This window comes from Pseudophryne corroboree, chromosome 11, assembly GCF_028390025.1.
Source record: "Pseudophryne corroboree isolate aPseCor3 chromosome 11, aPseCor3.hap2, whole genome shotgun sequence".
NCBI classification, from domain to species: domain Eukaryota; kingdom Metazoa; phylum Chordata; class Amphibia; order Anura; family Myobatrachidae; genus Pseudophryne; species Pseudophryne corroboree.
In genome coordinates, this window is record NC_086454.1 from 113,176,245 (window position 1) to 113,193,321 (window position 17,077).

General features: G+C 44.3%; 1 protein-coding gene across 1 annotated transcript in view; it reads left to right on the forward strand.

Annotated features, from left to right (window-relative positions):
- The window catches only part of LOC134969047 (kielin/chordin-like protein), a 213,670-nt gene that overhangs the window by 184,548 nt on the left and 12,045 nt on the right, over positions 1-17,077 (forward strand). The window contains exons 23-25 of the mRNA XM_063944754.1: positions 8,392-8,490; positions 10,058-10,186; positions 13,851-13,896. Of these exons, the coding sequence (XP_063800824.1) occupies positions 8,392-8,490; positions 10,058-10,186; positions 13,851-13,896 (274 nt within the window). The remainder of the gene's footprint in view (positions 1-8,391; positions 8,491-10,057; positions 10,187-13,850; positions 13,897-17,077) is intronic.

A 17,077-nucleotide genomic window follows, 5' to 3' on the forward strand; every position in this document is an offset into this window, starting at 1 on the left:
TCTTTGGATGGGGGATTCAGAGATAGTCGCAGTGTACACAGCAGCTGCATCTTTGGACGGGGTTATTCAGAGGTCGACACAGTGTAGACAGCAGCTGCATCTTTGGATAGGGTGATTCAGATGTGGATGGAATGTACACAGCATCTGCATCTTTAGATACAGTGATTCAGAGGTGAATGCAGCATACACAACAGCTGCATTTTTGGATGGGTTGATTCAGAGGTGGACACAGTGTACACAGCAGCTGCATTTTTAGATATGGTGATTCAGAGGTGGATGCAGTGTACACAGCAGCTGCATCTTTGGATGGGTTGATTCAGAGGTGGACACAGTGTACACAGCAGCTGCATCTTTGGATGGAGTGATTCAGAGGTGGATGCAGCAGTGTACACAGCAGCTGCATCTTTAGATATGGTGATTCAGAGGTGGATGCAGTGTACACAGAAGCTGCATTTTTGAATGGGGTGATTTAGAGGTGGATGCAGTGTACACAGCAGCTGCATCTTTGGAAGGGGGATTCAGAGGTGGGCACAGTGTACACAGCAGCTGCATCTTTAGATATGGTGATTCAGAGGTGGATGCAGTGTACACAGCAGCTGCATCTTTGGATGGGATGATTCAGAGGTGGACACAGTGTACACAGCAGCTGCAGCTAATTCTGCAGGAGGCATCTTGTGTTAACAGGCTCCTCCTGCCAGTGGCTTAAGTTCGTCCCAGTTGCCCGGAGGTAAGTAAATATTGGTGCCCCCCCTTATATTTAGATAAATATATGTATATATATATATATATATATATATATATAATAGAAAACACGGTATGGCACTCCCAATGTATACAGGTATAGTTTGCTCCGGTGCCCTGCGTCAGTCACGGCTGAGAGATACAATCACAAAATCGCTGGCACTCATAGAGACTCATAAAGAAAACACAGATGCTGTAGCTTTCAGTCAACGTTTCAGGGCTATGCCCTTTTATCAAGACCAACTATACATACAGAAAAGAAAACATTTATACATTACCAGTGACACCTCGTGTGCAGACGACCGCCGCTCTCCGGGAGACCCGCTGACGTCATAGGCGCGCGCCGGCGACCCGGCGTCTCCAGGGGGCGTGGTAAAGACAATTGTGTAACCCGTCACCATGGGAACAAGTGTAAGGGTACTGGAAAGGGACAAATAAAGCAGCCACATGTAAATAGAGAGCACGATATGGGACAAAAGGCAGTATAATCAATCTGATAAAGCAGCAATGACAATAATCGGAGACTAGACTGTGCAGAATAAAATACAGACATGGACATACAAATATAAAGTATGCTGATGCCACAGGCCCTGATATAATGGCCAGATATAGAGTGATAACTAGCATGAATGTATCTGTTAATAAACGCAAAGGGACTAATAATGCAACAAATACAAAAACATTAACAGATCAAGTTTTATCAAGTTGGTCTTGATAAAAGGGCATAGCCCTGAAACGTTGACTAAAAGCTACAGCATCTGTGTTTTCTTTATGAGTCTCTATGAGTGCCAGCGATTTTGTGATTGTATATATGTGTGTGTGTGTGTGTGTGTGTGTGTGTGTGTGTGTGTGTGTGTGTGTGTGTGTGTTATTTTATATCACACATTTCTTAGAAGACATACCCAGGATTAGAACCTTTGACCTATTACACTGACAGCAGACACTTTACTGTTGGAGCTATTTGCTCCTGAACAGTAAGCATGAAAATTGTAACTATTTGAAGTTGCGTGTAATTGTCAGAGAAGTAACTTCATATAGTTAGAATTCTCATATTTCCTTTCCAGTGTAATAGGTTGTGATATGTAATCCTGGGTATGACACTTGTAAAATGTGTATCTACAGTATAATAAAAATGGGTGTGATTTGTAAGGTGCAGGGACCAGTGAGGAAGTTGGCCACTGAAGAGATAGCGGCAGCTATCAATTAACTTAATTCATTGGTGTCACAGAATGGGAGGAGAGGTGCCGTCCTTCCGAGCAGTAGCCCGGAGGCCGATGACTCTGTTGCCTCCCAGAGTTACGCCTCTGCCTCCTGCATGCTTATGTTAGTGGATCACTTGCAAGAACATTGGAAACTTGAGTAACCCTTAGGTTACTCAGAATCGCCCGTCTCACATTCATAGCTGAGGCCATAAATCCGACACTGGCCTTGGGATTCTCACAAAATGGGAGGCAACATGCCCCAATTTTCAGGAACGTTGCCTGCACCACCCCCTCCCTCCTCCCAAATAACCAATAGATTTAAAGATTAGTGCGTGTGATGACGCAGAACGGGGTGTGCACAGGCACAGTCCCCACCTCCATCCAGTTGTTGACTCTTACCCCTGCTAGTTTTTTATGGAGTGAGGTAACAAGATAATCAGTGACCAAGTGGCTCATGTAGAGCCGACCACAAATGTAAGCAGGAATGCATGCATGAACAAGTACATTTAGGTACAATTGCTGAAATGGACACATCTCAAAATGTCCCGAGCTGTACATCACTAGCATTTGCTCTAGCTTTACATCATAAGTGACTTGTGTATACATTCGCTCTATGGGGGTCATTCAGATCTGATCGCTGGGCTGGTAAATTTGCTGTCCTGCGTCCAGATAGTTGCCGCCTCCAGGGAGAGTGTATATTCACCGTGCAAGTGTGCAATGCTATGTGTACACCGAGCTGCTTTGTGCAGTCTCTGCCCAGCCCAGGACTTTCTCCTCCAGTACGATCACATCAGGCTGATCAGGGCCAGAGCTGACATTACATACCCTCCCTGAAAATGCTTGGGCACGCCTGCATTTTTACTGAACACTCCCAGTAAACACTCAGTTGCCACCCACAAATGGCTACCTCCTGTCAATCACCTTGCAAACTCCCGTACGAATGGAATTTTCGCTCCATACCATCGCTGACCGGTGATGCCTGTTGTTGTTGTCTGATGCGCATACGCATTACAGTGCATACACGTGCACAATTAGTACCTGATCGCCCGCTGGGCAAAAACGCACAGCAGTGATCAGATCTGAATGACCCCCTATGATAGCAAATAGAAAGAGCAGAGATGTGCAATGACAGTGGTAGTAGTACTGTATGTTGCATTACCCTATTTGTTAGAGATGTGCGGCCTGCACTTTTCGTGTTTTGGTTTTGGTTCTGGTTCCATGCTTGTGTTTTGGATCTGGATTAATTTTGCCAAAAACACCCTTTCGTGTTTTGATTTTGATTTTGGTTTTGGATCTGGATGATTTTTGCTAAAAACAGCTAAAATCACAGAATTTGGGTGTAATTTTGATCCTACGGTATTATTAACCTCAATAACATTAATTTCCACTCATTTCCAGTCTATTCTGAACATCTCACAATATTGTTTTTAGGCCAAAAGGTTGCACCAAGGTGGCTGTATAGCTAAGCAACGCAAGTGTGCGGCACAAACACCTGGCCCATCTAGGAGTGGCACTGCATTGTCAGAATGGATGGCAGATTTAAAAAAATAAGCCCCAAACAGCACATGATGCAAAGAAGAAAAAGAGATGCAATGAGGTAACAGGGTTTGCCCTGTGAGGTGTAGGGATATGTTGTCCTGTGCCGCATATTGTGTTATATAACTCCAGAAAAATAATAGACAACAAAAATTTGGAGGATAAAATAGGGAGAGATCAAGAACCACTTCCTCCTAGTGCTGAAGCTGCTGCCACTCGTCATGACATTGACAATGAAATGCCATCAACGTTGTCTGCCAAGGCCAATGCCCAATGTGATAGTAGAGGGCATGTAAAATCCAAAAAACTGAAGTTCAGTAAAAAGACCCCAAAAAATAAATTTAAATGGTCTGAGGAGAAACGTAAAGTTGTCAATATGCCATTTACAACACGGAGTGGCAAGGAACGTCTAAGGCCCTGACCTATGTTCATAACTAGTAGTTCAGCTTCACATGACGATGGAAGCCATCATCCTCCCGCTAGAAAAATTATAAGAGATAAGCTGGCAAAAGCACAGCAAAGAACTGTGCGTTCTAAGATGGTATCACAAATCCCCAAGGAGAGTCCAAGTGTGTCGGCGGTTGCGATGCCTGACCTTCCCAACACTGGACGGGAAGAGGTGGCTCCTTCCACTCATCCCATCTCAGAGGATGCTGCACCTAGGAGTGCCAAAGGACGCCAAGGTACAATGCATCTTCCTTCCTCAGGACAAGATTGCAACATTGCATTTGTGCATTCGCAAGCTACTTAACAGTCCACAGGTCTCAGTTCATTCAGCAATGCAGACCCTGGGCTCCATGGTGTCAATCTTTAACATGGTGGAATATGCCCAATTTCACTCCGGGCCCCTGTAGCTCCTGATACTCACAGAATGTAATGGGTTACCAACAGAGAAAAGTCCCAGATCATGATACTGCCTTGGTCTGTTTGGGTGTCTTTTTCATGGTGGATACACACGACCAACCTGTACAAGGGCCAACCATTCTGGATTCCACACTGGACACTCCTCACCATGGACGCCAGCCTCAGGCAGTCACATCTTTCAGGGTCACTGGTCGTTGACGGAAAGGGATCGCCCAATTAATGTCCTGGAACTTCAGGTGGCTTACCGTGTCCTTCAAATGGCTCAGGATCTGCTACAGGGTTCTCCAGTCCACATCAAGATCCAGTCAGACAATACCACTGCGGTGGCCTATATAAATCGACAGGGGGGCAGGAGGTAACTCAGCTTCCAGCGCCCAACTGTGATAGGACGCCGGGTTGTCATGGCACCCAGGGTACATGAAGGTGTATACCAGGAAGCCCTACACAGCTGAGGACCATAGGACTATTAGTTAGACTGTGTATAGGGTCCAGCTGTGTATGAAGGATGGTGACTGGCCATTCTGGGAGCAGGACTGGAATTATTCTTTCTTCACGGTGATAAAGACTCCAGCTAGGAGTGAAAATGTGTCAATGGATGTGCAGGGGCTACGACTGATGACAGCAGGCGATAACATCTATTTTTTCGTGCTAAGTGAGGCTTTGTGGAATATTCAGGATTCCTTTTTCAAAACCCAAACACTTGTAAGAACTGTTTGGCCACAGTTCTTATCCATCTGGTTATTACCCACTGTTCATATTCATTTGGGACCACTGCCATATTTTCAATACTGCTGTAATGTGATACATTGTGTTATACAGTATGTGTATAACCTCAATATATATAAAACAATACCATGTGTTATGTTATTTGTATGTTTGTGATTTATATTAGACTGTACTTCACTATACATATTTTATTCTGTTTTGTTCCATGATTACATATGGCTAATTGGAGACAAACAATTGATTGGATTTGACTTCATTGAAGAGCGCTGGCTAAGTTTCCTCTTCACTTTTTCTTTTACATTGGAACTCAGATTCTCATCTGGGCAGAACTCCACCTTCCGGCCATCTCCACAATGGGCTTGATTCATACCTGATCACTGCTGTGCGTTTTCACACAGCAGGGATCAGGTCCTAACTGCACATGCGTATGGACTGCAATGTGCACGCGCGTCAGACAACAACAAATGGCATCGCTGGTCAGCGTCAAGATGGTGTGAAAAATCCAATTGCACGGTCGTTCACAAGGTGATTGACAGGATGAGGCCATTTGTGGTTGGTAACTAACCATTTACTGAGAGTGTCTGGAAAAATGCATGCGCACCTAAGAGTTTTCAGTTAGGGGGTCTGACATCAGCTCTGGCCCCAATCAGCTCGTTTTGATTTCACTGAAGGAGTAAGTCCTGGGCTGCGCAGAGACTGCACACAGTGGATTTTTGCAGCTTGGTGTACACATGGGATTGCACACTTGCGTAGTGAATTTACACTCCCCCTGTCGGCAGTGACTATCTGAATGCAGGACAGCAAAAATTAGCAGTCCAGCGATCAGGTCTGAATCACCCCCAATATTAATTTTAGGAATCCTCAATTGGGAAGTGGACTTTCTCAGTCGACAGGATATTCATGCAGGAGAATGGTCTCTATACCCAAAGGTCTTTCAGATTCTGGAACAGAAATGGATGTTTCAGAAGTCAATCTCATGGCCTCCAACTACAAGGTTCCAGTGTATGGGGCCAGGACACGAAATTCAGAAGCTAGCTTCATGGACACACACATACAGTCCCATGGGCCTTCCATCTGGCCTATCTCTTCCCCTCAGTGTCTCGCCTTCCCAGAGTACTACAGAAGTTCAAAGACGATGGCAGCATGATCATACTGGTAGCTCCAGCATGGCCCAGATGCCATTGGTTCAAGGATCTGCAAGATATCTCCATAGACGAGCTCTTCCCTCTGCCTCTTCATCCAGTCCTGCTCTCTCAGGGGCCTTGCCTCCATCTGGACCTGCCTCTCCTGTCTTTAATCGCATGGTACTTGAGACATCCCTCCTAAGGGGAAAAGGTTTCTCTAGTGCGGTGATTAGAACTATGCTTCAGGCTCGGGACCCAGCCTTGGCACGCATATATCACTGGATATGCACTCCTACTTTCAGTGGTGTGCTAGTCATCACTATGACCCTAAACTGCTCAAGATCCCTTGACTATTAGCCTTTTTACAGGTGGGCCTAGCCCTGGGTCTTCGCTTGGCTTCTCTGAAGTTGCTGGTCTCAGCTTTGTCCATCTGGTTCCAGAAGAGACTGGCTTCCTTGCCAAATATGTGTACCTCCAGTCACTCTGTGGGATCTGTCATTGGGTCTTCTGGCCTTACAGTGGTCTCCCTTTGAACCTTTGGAACCAGTAGACCTTAAGTGGCTTACCACTAAAACTATTTTTCTGCTGGCTATAGCTTCAGCCGGAAGAATCTCTGACTTGCTCTCTCCTGTTGTTTGGCTTTTTGATATTCTACCAGGACCGGGCATTTCTTCGGACCAAACCTTTCTCAAGAGGAAGCCTTGTTGGATGTGGTCCGTGCTCTCAGGATCTACATCAACCATACTAGTTCTGTTAGGAAAACGGAAATGGATGCCTTATTTATCCTCTATGGATTCCATAAGCAGAGCTGGTCTGCCAATAAGCAAATATTAACACATTGGCTCCACATGACCATCTCACAGGCTTACACGCAGATTAATCTTCCTGTTCGAAGTACACTATCTGCTCGCTCTACTCTCTATGTGGGTTCTCTGTCAGCAGTACGCCGTGGAGCGTCAGCTGAACAATTATGCAAGGCTGCTACGTGGTCTTCTGTCCACATGTTTCTTAGGTTCTATGCCTTTGATACGTTTGCCTCTCAGGATGCAATCTTTGGCCGCAATGTCCTCCTTTCAGCTTAGGAGCATTCCCTCCCTATTAAAACTGCTTTGGGACATCCCAAGGTTAACCCTGTGGAGGCCATGGACCTCAAAAAGAAAAGAAAGAGTTATGGTAAAACTTACCTTTGTTAACTCTTTTTCTTTGAGGTCCATGTGATCCACATGGCACCCACCCTGATGCACCTAGCTTCAATGGGTAGCCTTTCTGGTCACCAGTTCCCTTCTCTTCTCTTCTCTTCTCTTCTCTATGAGAGTGTGATTTCTTGTGTGTACCATTCTTCCTTCTCTCCTATCTCCAGCTCCTGCTTTGGGCTTGTTAACTAAAACGGAAGTTCCTGAGCATAGGGGCAGGGTATGAGCTTTATTGTTTGGTGTCAGTCCTGGTCTCCACCAGCCATACCCAAGGTTAACCCTTTGGATCCCATGGACCTCGAAGAAAAAGAGTTAATGAAGGTAGGTTTAACCATAATTCTTTCTTTTATATACAGCGAGCTTGTAAAGTGTGGCAATGTGTTTGAACGCAATACCTGAAATAAAAAAGTTTAGTAACAATAATTCCGGACACCTCATTACATACTCTGTAAAAAGAGATATAAACATAAAGCAAATGATTCATTATTACTAAAAAAAAAATGCGGTATTGCGTTAAAACACATATTTGTACACTTTACATGTGCTTTATATAAAAAGCGAATTTAAGCTGCTGAACTGAGATGGTATTCCAGTATAGCTTCTAAAAAACCTTGTCCTTGGTGTGACAGCTCCTTGACACTTCCATATAATTCCCCATTGTTATTACATATTTTTGTTGTTTTAAATGGGAAAATTATTGTACAGAATATAGGGCACAAACCTAATTTAAAATGCAGCCATCTCTAACTGCCACATGTATGCCTTTAAAAACCAGTCCCTTATGCCCCAGTATCAAGGCCCGAAGAGCTCTCATTTTTTGACAAATACCTCCTTTATTCACTCAAGTTTTAAAAAAGCAATGCTATCTATCTATCTATCTATCTATCTATCTATCTATCTATCTATCTATCTATCTATCTATCTATCTATCTATCTATCTATCTGTCTATCATCGTTTTACTCCATAAATCTACTGTCTTTGAACTTTATATGTCTTCTTTTCAGAATGAGGAGTACATTGTTTTACCTGGTAACTGTTGTGGACATTGTGTACAGACATCATGCTTAATTACATTACCTAATGGACTAAATAAAACTTTGAAGGTATGTATTTAATTTGAATTAATTATGATAGGTTGAGCAAACTGACTTTGTGGACCCGACCCTTTCCTGAGAGCCTCAAGGACCCCACAGCACCTTGTGTATTATGGGGGTTATTGAGGTTTGTTAGCGAACCAAAAAAGCACACTAATGGACAAAACCATGTAACACTGCAGTTGGGGCAGATGTAAGATGTGCAAAGAGAGTTAGATTTGGGTGGGTTCAGGGGCATTTTAACAGAGGAGGGGGCCCCTGTGCAGACTCCAGGTGGGCCCCCTCCTTTGTATGGCGCAGAAATCTCCAGCATCGTGCCGGAGTCTACTGAGCATGCATAGGTCTCCGAAAACATAACACCTGCCATGTTCCGGAGACCAAAATTAGTACTGCGCATGCACAGTGGCCATTTTTGCTGCGATTTTCGCCGCAGTTGCAGTGCCCGATGCTGGACTCCAGAGAGGTAAGTATTAAAATATGGGTGCAATGTATGCACACATTGCAGCAATTATAGAAATGCCAATGGGTGGGTTATATTGCTTCTGTGCATAGTAAATACTGGCTGCTTTATTTTTACACTGCAATTTTAATTTCAATTTGAACACACCCCACCCACATCTACGGGGCTAATTCAGCATGAATTGTAGTTTTGCTAAAAGTAGCAGAACTACAACTCTTTTCGCTCGCATGGGGGGGGGCACCCAGCACAGGGTAAGGCTGCTCCGCATGCCAGGTCTGCCACCCCAATATCATGTGAATGCTTAATCCAGCAGTGAAGCACTCACATGTTAGGGGTAGCCCTCTTTTGGGTCACAAAAGCTGTGATGTCACGCAGCCACCTTGGCCCACCCCGCAAATGGTCCGGACACGTCTGATTTGTTCATACCGCGCCCCTTAATGGTACATCAATGCCCACAAAACGTGGCGTCAATGCTCCATTGACGCCCACCCCACCAGCTCTTAAACTGCAGTTTAAGACCTTGTGCATGCGCACACTGCCGTGTGTACATGTGCGGAAGTGCTGAAATTAGCAAATAGGGATTTCCGCACTTCTGTGGCCCTATGGGGGTTATTCGGAGTTGTTAGCAAACCAAAAAAGTTAGCAATTGGGTAAAACCAAGTTGCACTGCAGGTGGGGCCGATGTAATATGTGCAGAGAGAGTTAGATGTGGGTGTAAAATGGTGTCATCCACCTATGCACACCCATCAGGGGTATAGAGGGGTGCAACCACAAGGCCATGCCCGAAATGAATCAGCCATGCCCCCATGGTCCACAACTATGCTCACCTATCCCAATTGTGAATCCAGCTATGTGGGAATGTAAACACATAGCACGCCCCACTCTTAATTAGCAACTCATTTACCTACTGTAGTGACTGTTTTCAGCTATCATGCCTATTTACAAGTACAGTTTGGTACCTAACAGATGAATTCAGTGTTCCTAGGGTGGTTCATCACAAATGTGACCATTGTGATCCCTATTACTACAGTATGTCACTATTTGTGACTTTTATTTTTAAAAGTATATAGTTTTATGAGTTTAGTAACTAATTAATTTGTTGTTTTTTTCTCTAAGGTAGGGGAAGAGCTGTTTCCAGAAAATGATACATGTATAATGTATGGTTGTATCCAAGTGAGTGGACAGATATATACTGTTGCAAAGAACAGAACGTGTGAAGATATACTCCCAGAAGACTGTGAATCTGTAAGTAGACACAAAAAAGTGAATATTCTTCACAAACACTATTATGTTGTATCAGGAACTCTACACTTACTGTAGATTGCTTTCTGTAAGGGTGTACAAGCATCGATCTCCAGCGCATCATGCTCCAATGAGCACACAATGCTTACAATATGGAACAATTGTAGATTTGCAGTGCCAACTTAGCCTATTGCAGTTCTAGCATATGGTTGTAAGATAGACAAGCACTGTAGCACTACTGTATATTACTTTCAAAGACTGTTGCACCATATATACTGTATGTACTCTATAATTCAGAGTAGATTTACTGTAAGTAGTTCGATGCAGTAACAGATTACGGTTTGTGGGGGCCTCAGGGCAACTCATTTTTCAGGGCCCCTACCAATAAAATTGTAAAAAATGATATACTTTCAATGTTAATAATAATAATAATAATAATAATACCAATAATGTTCTAACACTCCCAGTACCACAACTCTCTTGACCACACTGTGGTGTCCTACAGTAGGTGTTATTATTATTATTATTATTATTATTATTCTTTATTTATATGGCGCCACAAGGGTTCTGCAGCGCCCAATTACAGAGTACATATGCACATAATCAAAACAGGAAAACAGGGACTTACAGTTGAAGACAATATCGGACAAGTACAGGGTAGCTAAGCATAACTACATCAGTAGACAACACTGAGATAAGTATCAAGGTGGCCGAGGACTGCAGGATTTGGGCAGTTGAGGATTATTAAAGTAAGAAAAGGACAATCACATTAGGGAAGAAGGCCCTACTCGTGAGAGCTTACACTCTAAAGGGGAGGGGCAGACAGACAGGGGTGACACAGAAGGGGTAGACCGAGCATGGGACAGGGGGTTAGGATGAGATTTGGCTGGGTTTGGTAAAGAAGTGGGTCTTGAGAGCCCGTTTGGTTCTTTAGAGAGGTGGAGAGTCTGAGGGGAAGAGGCAGAGAATTTCAGAGTAAGGGAGCAGCACGTGAAAAATCTTGGAGATAGGAGTGGGAGGAAGTAATCAGAAGACAGGAGAGTCAGCATGCATTAGCAGAGCGAAGAGGATGGGTGGGAGAGTAAAGGGAGATAAGGTCAGAGATGTAAATGGGAGAGGAGTGGGTGAGTGCTTTGTAAGTGAGTGTGAGAAGTTTGAATTGGATTCTGGAAGGGAATGGAAGCCAGTGAAGGGCTTGTAGGAGAGTGGAGGTGGACTTGCGTTTGGTGAGGAAGATGAGCTGGGCTGCAGAATTGAGGATTGATTGGAGTGGAGAGAGGTAGTTGTCAGGGAGGCCAATTAGGAGGAGATTACAGTAATCCAGTCTGGAAATAATCAGTGAGTGGATAATGGTCTTGGTGGCATCCTGGGTGAGAAAGGGTCTGATCCTGGAAATATTTTTGAGATGAAAATGACAAGTTTGTGAGAGGTTTGAAGGAGAGGGAGGAGTCAAGGATTACGCCAAAACAGCATACTTGGGGGCTAGAGGAGATAGTCGTGCGATCGATCAATAATGAGATTGTGGGAGGTGAGGATGTGCGGGAGGGTGGGAAGATGATCAGCTCTGTCTTGGACATGTTGAGTTTAAGAAAGCGCTGGGACATCCGAGAGGGAGATAGCAGAGAGACAGTTGGAGGTATGAGTGAGGAGAGCCAGGGAGAGATCAGGGGAGGAAAGGTAGATTTGAGTGTCATCAGCATAGAGGTGATATTGGAAGTTAAAAGAACTAATGAGTTCACCTAAAGAGGACGTATAGAGAGAGAAAAGGAGAGGACCAAGAACAGAACCTTGGGGGACACCAACAGTTATTGGAAGTGGGGGGGAGGTAGTGTCATGAGAGGAGACAGAGAAGGAACGATCAGAGAGATATGAGGACAGCCAGGAGAGGGCAGTATCACGCAGACCAAGAGAGTGAAGGATTTGCAAAAGGAGAGGGTGACCCACAGTGTCAAAAGCAGCAGAGAGGTCAAGAAGAATAAGCAGATAGCCGTGGCCCTTAGTTCACACTATACCACACAGAACACCCCTCTCCTTTTATTATGACAGTGGCACCAGTTCACATTAAGCCTGTTGCAGCATTACTGTATTTGTTGTGGCCTACCCCCAAATCAGGCCAATACAATGGGACAACCATAGTCGAAAAAGATTAGGGAGTGCTCATCGATAATAAACTTGGTAGCAGTACGAGTGTAATCCTGCCACTGTATAAACCATCTGCACCTGGAATATTGTGTACAGTTCTGGGCACCACACTATAAAAAAGATATCTTGGAACTCGAAAGGGTTCAGAGGCGAGCCACCAAACTGGTTAAGGGGTTAGAGGCACTGAATTATGAGGAAAGATTAACAAGGTTAGAGATGTTCACACTGGAAAAGAGACAACTGAGAGGGGACATTATTAATATTTATAAATATATTAAGGGACAATACAAGGACTTATCAGATGATCTTTTTATAAAAAAAATTCTACACAGGACACGAGGACACCCCCTGAGGTTAGAAAAAGAAAATTTTCATACACAACGGAGGAAAGGGTTCTTCATAGTAAGAACAGTAAATATCTGGAATTCCCTACCAGAGGAGATAGTAATGGTGGACTCACTAAATAAGTTCAAAAATGGATCAGATAAATTCCTAACTGATAGAAATATCCAAGGCTACAGCATCTAAGTGATATATAATTTTATAAAACAGGTTGAACTCGATGGACATCTTGTCTTTTTTCAACCTCACCAACTATGTAACTATGTAACTATGTAATGCTGTTGTTGTAGCTACAGTATGTGTGGGGCTGCCCTGATGGTAATCTAGCACTGGTTCCATGTTTTGTAAAGAGTTTTCTCAACACTTTCTGCTCTAAAAAATGTTCTGACCATTCTACAATAGCATTCTCAGAACTGTTCACCACTGTGGTTTCTTTTCAATCTGTAATCAAATATAAGAGAGGGATGTCTTCCTGTACAAACTAATCTATGTCAATCTATATTTGAACATTTACTACAAATGTGCTTTTAGGGCCCAATCGCTATTGTGTGAATTTTCACAGCAACCGATTATCGAATGACTGCGCATGCATATGCACCGCAACGTGCAGGCGTGTCTCCAAACAGTGACAGGACATTTGGGGGTGGTAACTGTCCGTTTTCAGGGAGTGTCAGGAAAAACAAAGGCATTCCCAAGCGTTTTCAGGGAGGGTGTGTGACATCATCTCTGGCCCCGGACAGCCTGTTTGTATCGCACTCTATGAGTAAGTCCTGGGCTACACACAGACTGCACAGACTGGAAAAATCATTAGATGGGGAGTGAGTTGCAAACGGGTTTGCAGCTGTGCGCTGTCTGGCAGAATTTTCACACAGTGTACACATGCATTTGCACACTTGCACGGGCCCGGTTTTCATTCTCCCTGGGCGGCGACTATCTGATCGCAGACCTCTGCAAATCTGCAGCACAGCTATCAGGTCTGAATTAGGCCCTCAGTGTGGATTTGCGGGAAATTGTGGGAGCCAAGTACCTCATATATATCGTGCTTCCTCTCTCAGCTTACCCCCTTCCCGGACACAATTTAATTTAGTAATCTTCCGTTAAATCTAATTCTGTTGCTTTTCCTAAGATAAATAGGAACTAATGTGCTCATATCTATTGTTTTGCTTTTTTATCTTTCAAACAGGGCAGTATTGAAATGGATGCAAGTGGCTGTTGTCTAATATGCAAGGGTAAGTTGTCAAGCTTGTAATATGTAACCGTTTAAAATATCCCCAGAGTCTACACTAAATAGATTTCATTTATGAAGTTCATTGGATTCACATAGCAAAATATTTTGGCTTTAAACTAATACTGCCAGATGGCACTCCCATGGTACTCCAACACCAACTATAAGTACAGCTAGTTTTGGTGGAAGGTGACAAAATGCACATTACAAAAGTCTAAACATTACATTTATGTGTAACCTCACTCTAGAATAAAACATTTCAGCAGGAAAAGGGCTGTGTGCTTGAGACTTTATTTTTAAATACATATTGTCAAATAAGGAAACAAAAAGTGCAACTGACAAAAGTGTACAGGGGAAAGGTATATACAGTATTTATTGTTGGGTCACAAGGTTCCACAGTGCTGGACATTCTCTGTACTCAGGGGTCCGTGTGCACCACACACTGCACTGCACCCATCATAGATATGCCAGTACCTTCTCCACTATCTAGTCTGCATCCAGGCATGAGGGTGTGGCTTAGGGGCAGGCCCGGCGACAGGGGGAGTCAACGGGGACACCCATCCGGTCCTCAATGTTGTGAGGGGCCCCAGGGTCCGACGGCGGCTGCAACATGGATGGATGCCGCGATATAGATCATGGCATTGCCCCGCCCACCTGCTGTGTAGTAGGTATTTGCCCACCCTGTCTCTGCTGTGGTGTCAACCTAGAGGAGCGGGTAGCGGCACTGCAAGTCTGTGAGAGGACTGTGCCGCTGCAAGTCTGTTAGAGGACTGTGAAGGAGACAGATTGTAGACAGTGAGTGCTGTCTTTACCTGTGTCTTTATTTGTCCACAATGAGTATATGTCAGGGTGGGGGTGCATGGGAGGTGTCTGCCAGTGTGTTGCTGCCAATGGAGCACCACAATCAGTGTGCGGGTGATTGGGGGTGGGGGTGTAAGGGAGGTAAGGTGCCTGCCAGGGAGGTGGGGAGGTGGAGTACACAGATGGAGGAGCTGCAGCACATCCACTCGTGCCTGCCCTGGCGTAACGTGTATAATGGGTTGTACCTGGCGTAATATGCATAAGCAGCTGTACCTGGTGTAATCTGTGTAAGCGGCTGTACCTGGAATAATATGTGCAAGCAGCTGTACCTGGCATAATGTGTGTAAGTGACTGTACCTGGCATAATGTATACAAGGGGCTGTTCCTGGTGTAATATGTGTAAGTGGCTCTACCTGGCATAATGTGTGTAAGCAGTTGTACCTAGCGTAATATGTGTAAGTGGCTGTACCTGGCATAATGTATACAAGGGGCTGTTCCTGGCGTAATATGTGTAAGCTGCTCTTCCTGGCATAATGTGTGTAAGCGGTTGTACCTGGCATAATATGTGTAAGCGGCTCTACCTGGCATAATGTGTGTAAGTGGTTGTACCTGGCGTAATATGTGTAAGTGGCTATACCTGGTGTAATGTGTGTAAGTGGCTATACCTGGCGTAATGTGTGCAAGGGGCTGTACCTGGCATAATGTATAGAAAGGGTTGTACCTGGCGTAATGTGTGTAAGCGGCTGTACCTGGTAAAATATGTGTAAGGGGCTGTAAGGGGCTGTAACTGGTGTAATGGGCTGTACCTGGGAAAATATGTGTAAGCGGCTGTACCTTGCATAATATGTGTAAGCGGCTGTATCTGGCGTAATGTGCGTAAAGGGCTCTACCTGGCATAATGTGTGTAAGTGCCCATTGACCCCAAAATTGTACGGCTCCCTGTATTTGCACAATTTTGGTAGTACAGTGTCAAGTATTTGTCAGTACATATGGCACATGCAGAGAGGGATGTGTGGGTCTGTGGTCAAATCGGGGGGTGGGGGGCGAGTTATCAGTGTGCCAGGCCCCAAGATTTCTGTTGCCGGCCCTGCTTAGTGGGGCTTCCCCACCAAAGAGAGGTAGTGTCAGAGGAGCTAAACACAGTTTCTGTAATAGCAAGGAGTTTGAGTGTTTGAAATGAATAGATCTTGAATGGATACAAGATTTTATTTCAATTTGCAAAGGAAAGATGATTACAGATTACAGGTGTTGTTAATTAATTTGCCTCGCTTCTGGCTGACAACTGATTCAGGAAAAACCTGGACTGGACCCTTCAGTCCTGCTGCTGCTGTTCTGCTAAACCTGGGAAATCCTGATGTTCCACATTGACTGTGGAACTATGCTGTCCCTGCCACAGTAAATATATATCCCACCCTATTACTACAGAAACCTGTAGTTGCAAAATACCTAATAAGGGGAAGATATACTGTACTAAGCCTTGGAAAGTGATAAAGGGGAGATAGAGAAAAAGTACCAGCTAATCAGCTCCTAACTGCCATGTTACAGGCTTTGGTATCAATTTGACTTTTTTATATGTCAGAGTAAATTAAAATACCTCTATTAGCTAAGCGCTGTTTTAATTGTTTTTTTCTATGTGTGGTAATAAGGGTGGAGTATCTTCATTTAAGTAACGGCAGCTGGTGGGAGAAATTAGTGATATCTATAAGCACTAGGTCACACAATATCTATTTTGCATAGTATGCAGAGCCAAAGCTATCTCAAGGTACCTGAGTCTGGGCATAGTATGTAAAATTTATATTTTTAATTAAAATATGCTAAAAGTATAAGACATGTTTTAGGAATGTTATGCTCTAGAAGTGTATCAGTTCTATTATTTACAGGGGGGATATTCCAGTGTCTGATGTCAGACCATGGAAAAGCCTCAATATTACCGTACTAAATAGAAATGATATGCCAGTTTTGTCTCATGCACGTTATGGCCCCGATTGGAGCAAGTTCTCAATGTTCTTTAAAGGTTTTTTGTTTTTAACAATTGACCTGCCTACTGGGCCAGAAGGACCCCTCTCACCCCAGGTATTGTGTGAATGGGTGTAGTAGGGTATGCCGGCGGCCGGGCTCCCGGCGACCAGCATACCGGCACCGGAATTCTGACCGTAGGCATACTGACTGTTGGGCGAGCGCAAATGAGCCCCTTACGGGCTCGCTGCGGGCACGGTGGTGCGCATTCTCCCTCCAGGGGGGTCGTGGATCCCGACATACGGCAAACTGAAGACCACCCATGTGAACAATAAATTATCAAATGCAGGAAATGTATGTGGGGTGTGTTTATTTTTAAGATATGTCATTGTGTGTTTTTTACCTGCAGTTTTCCATGGTGCATGGCT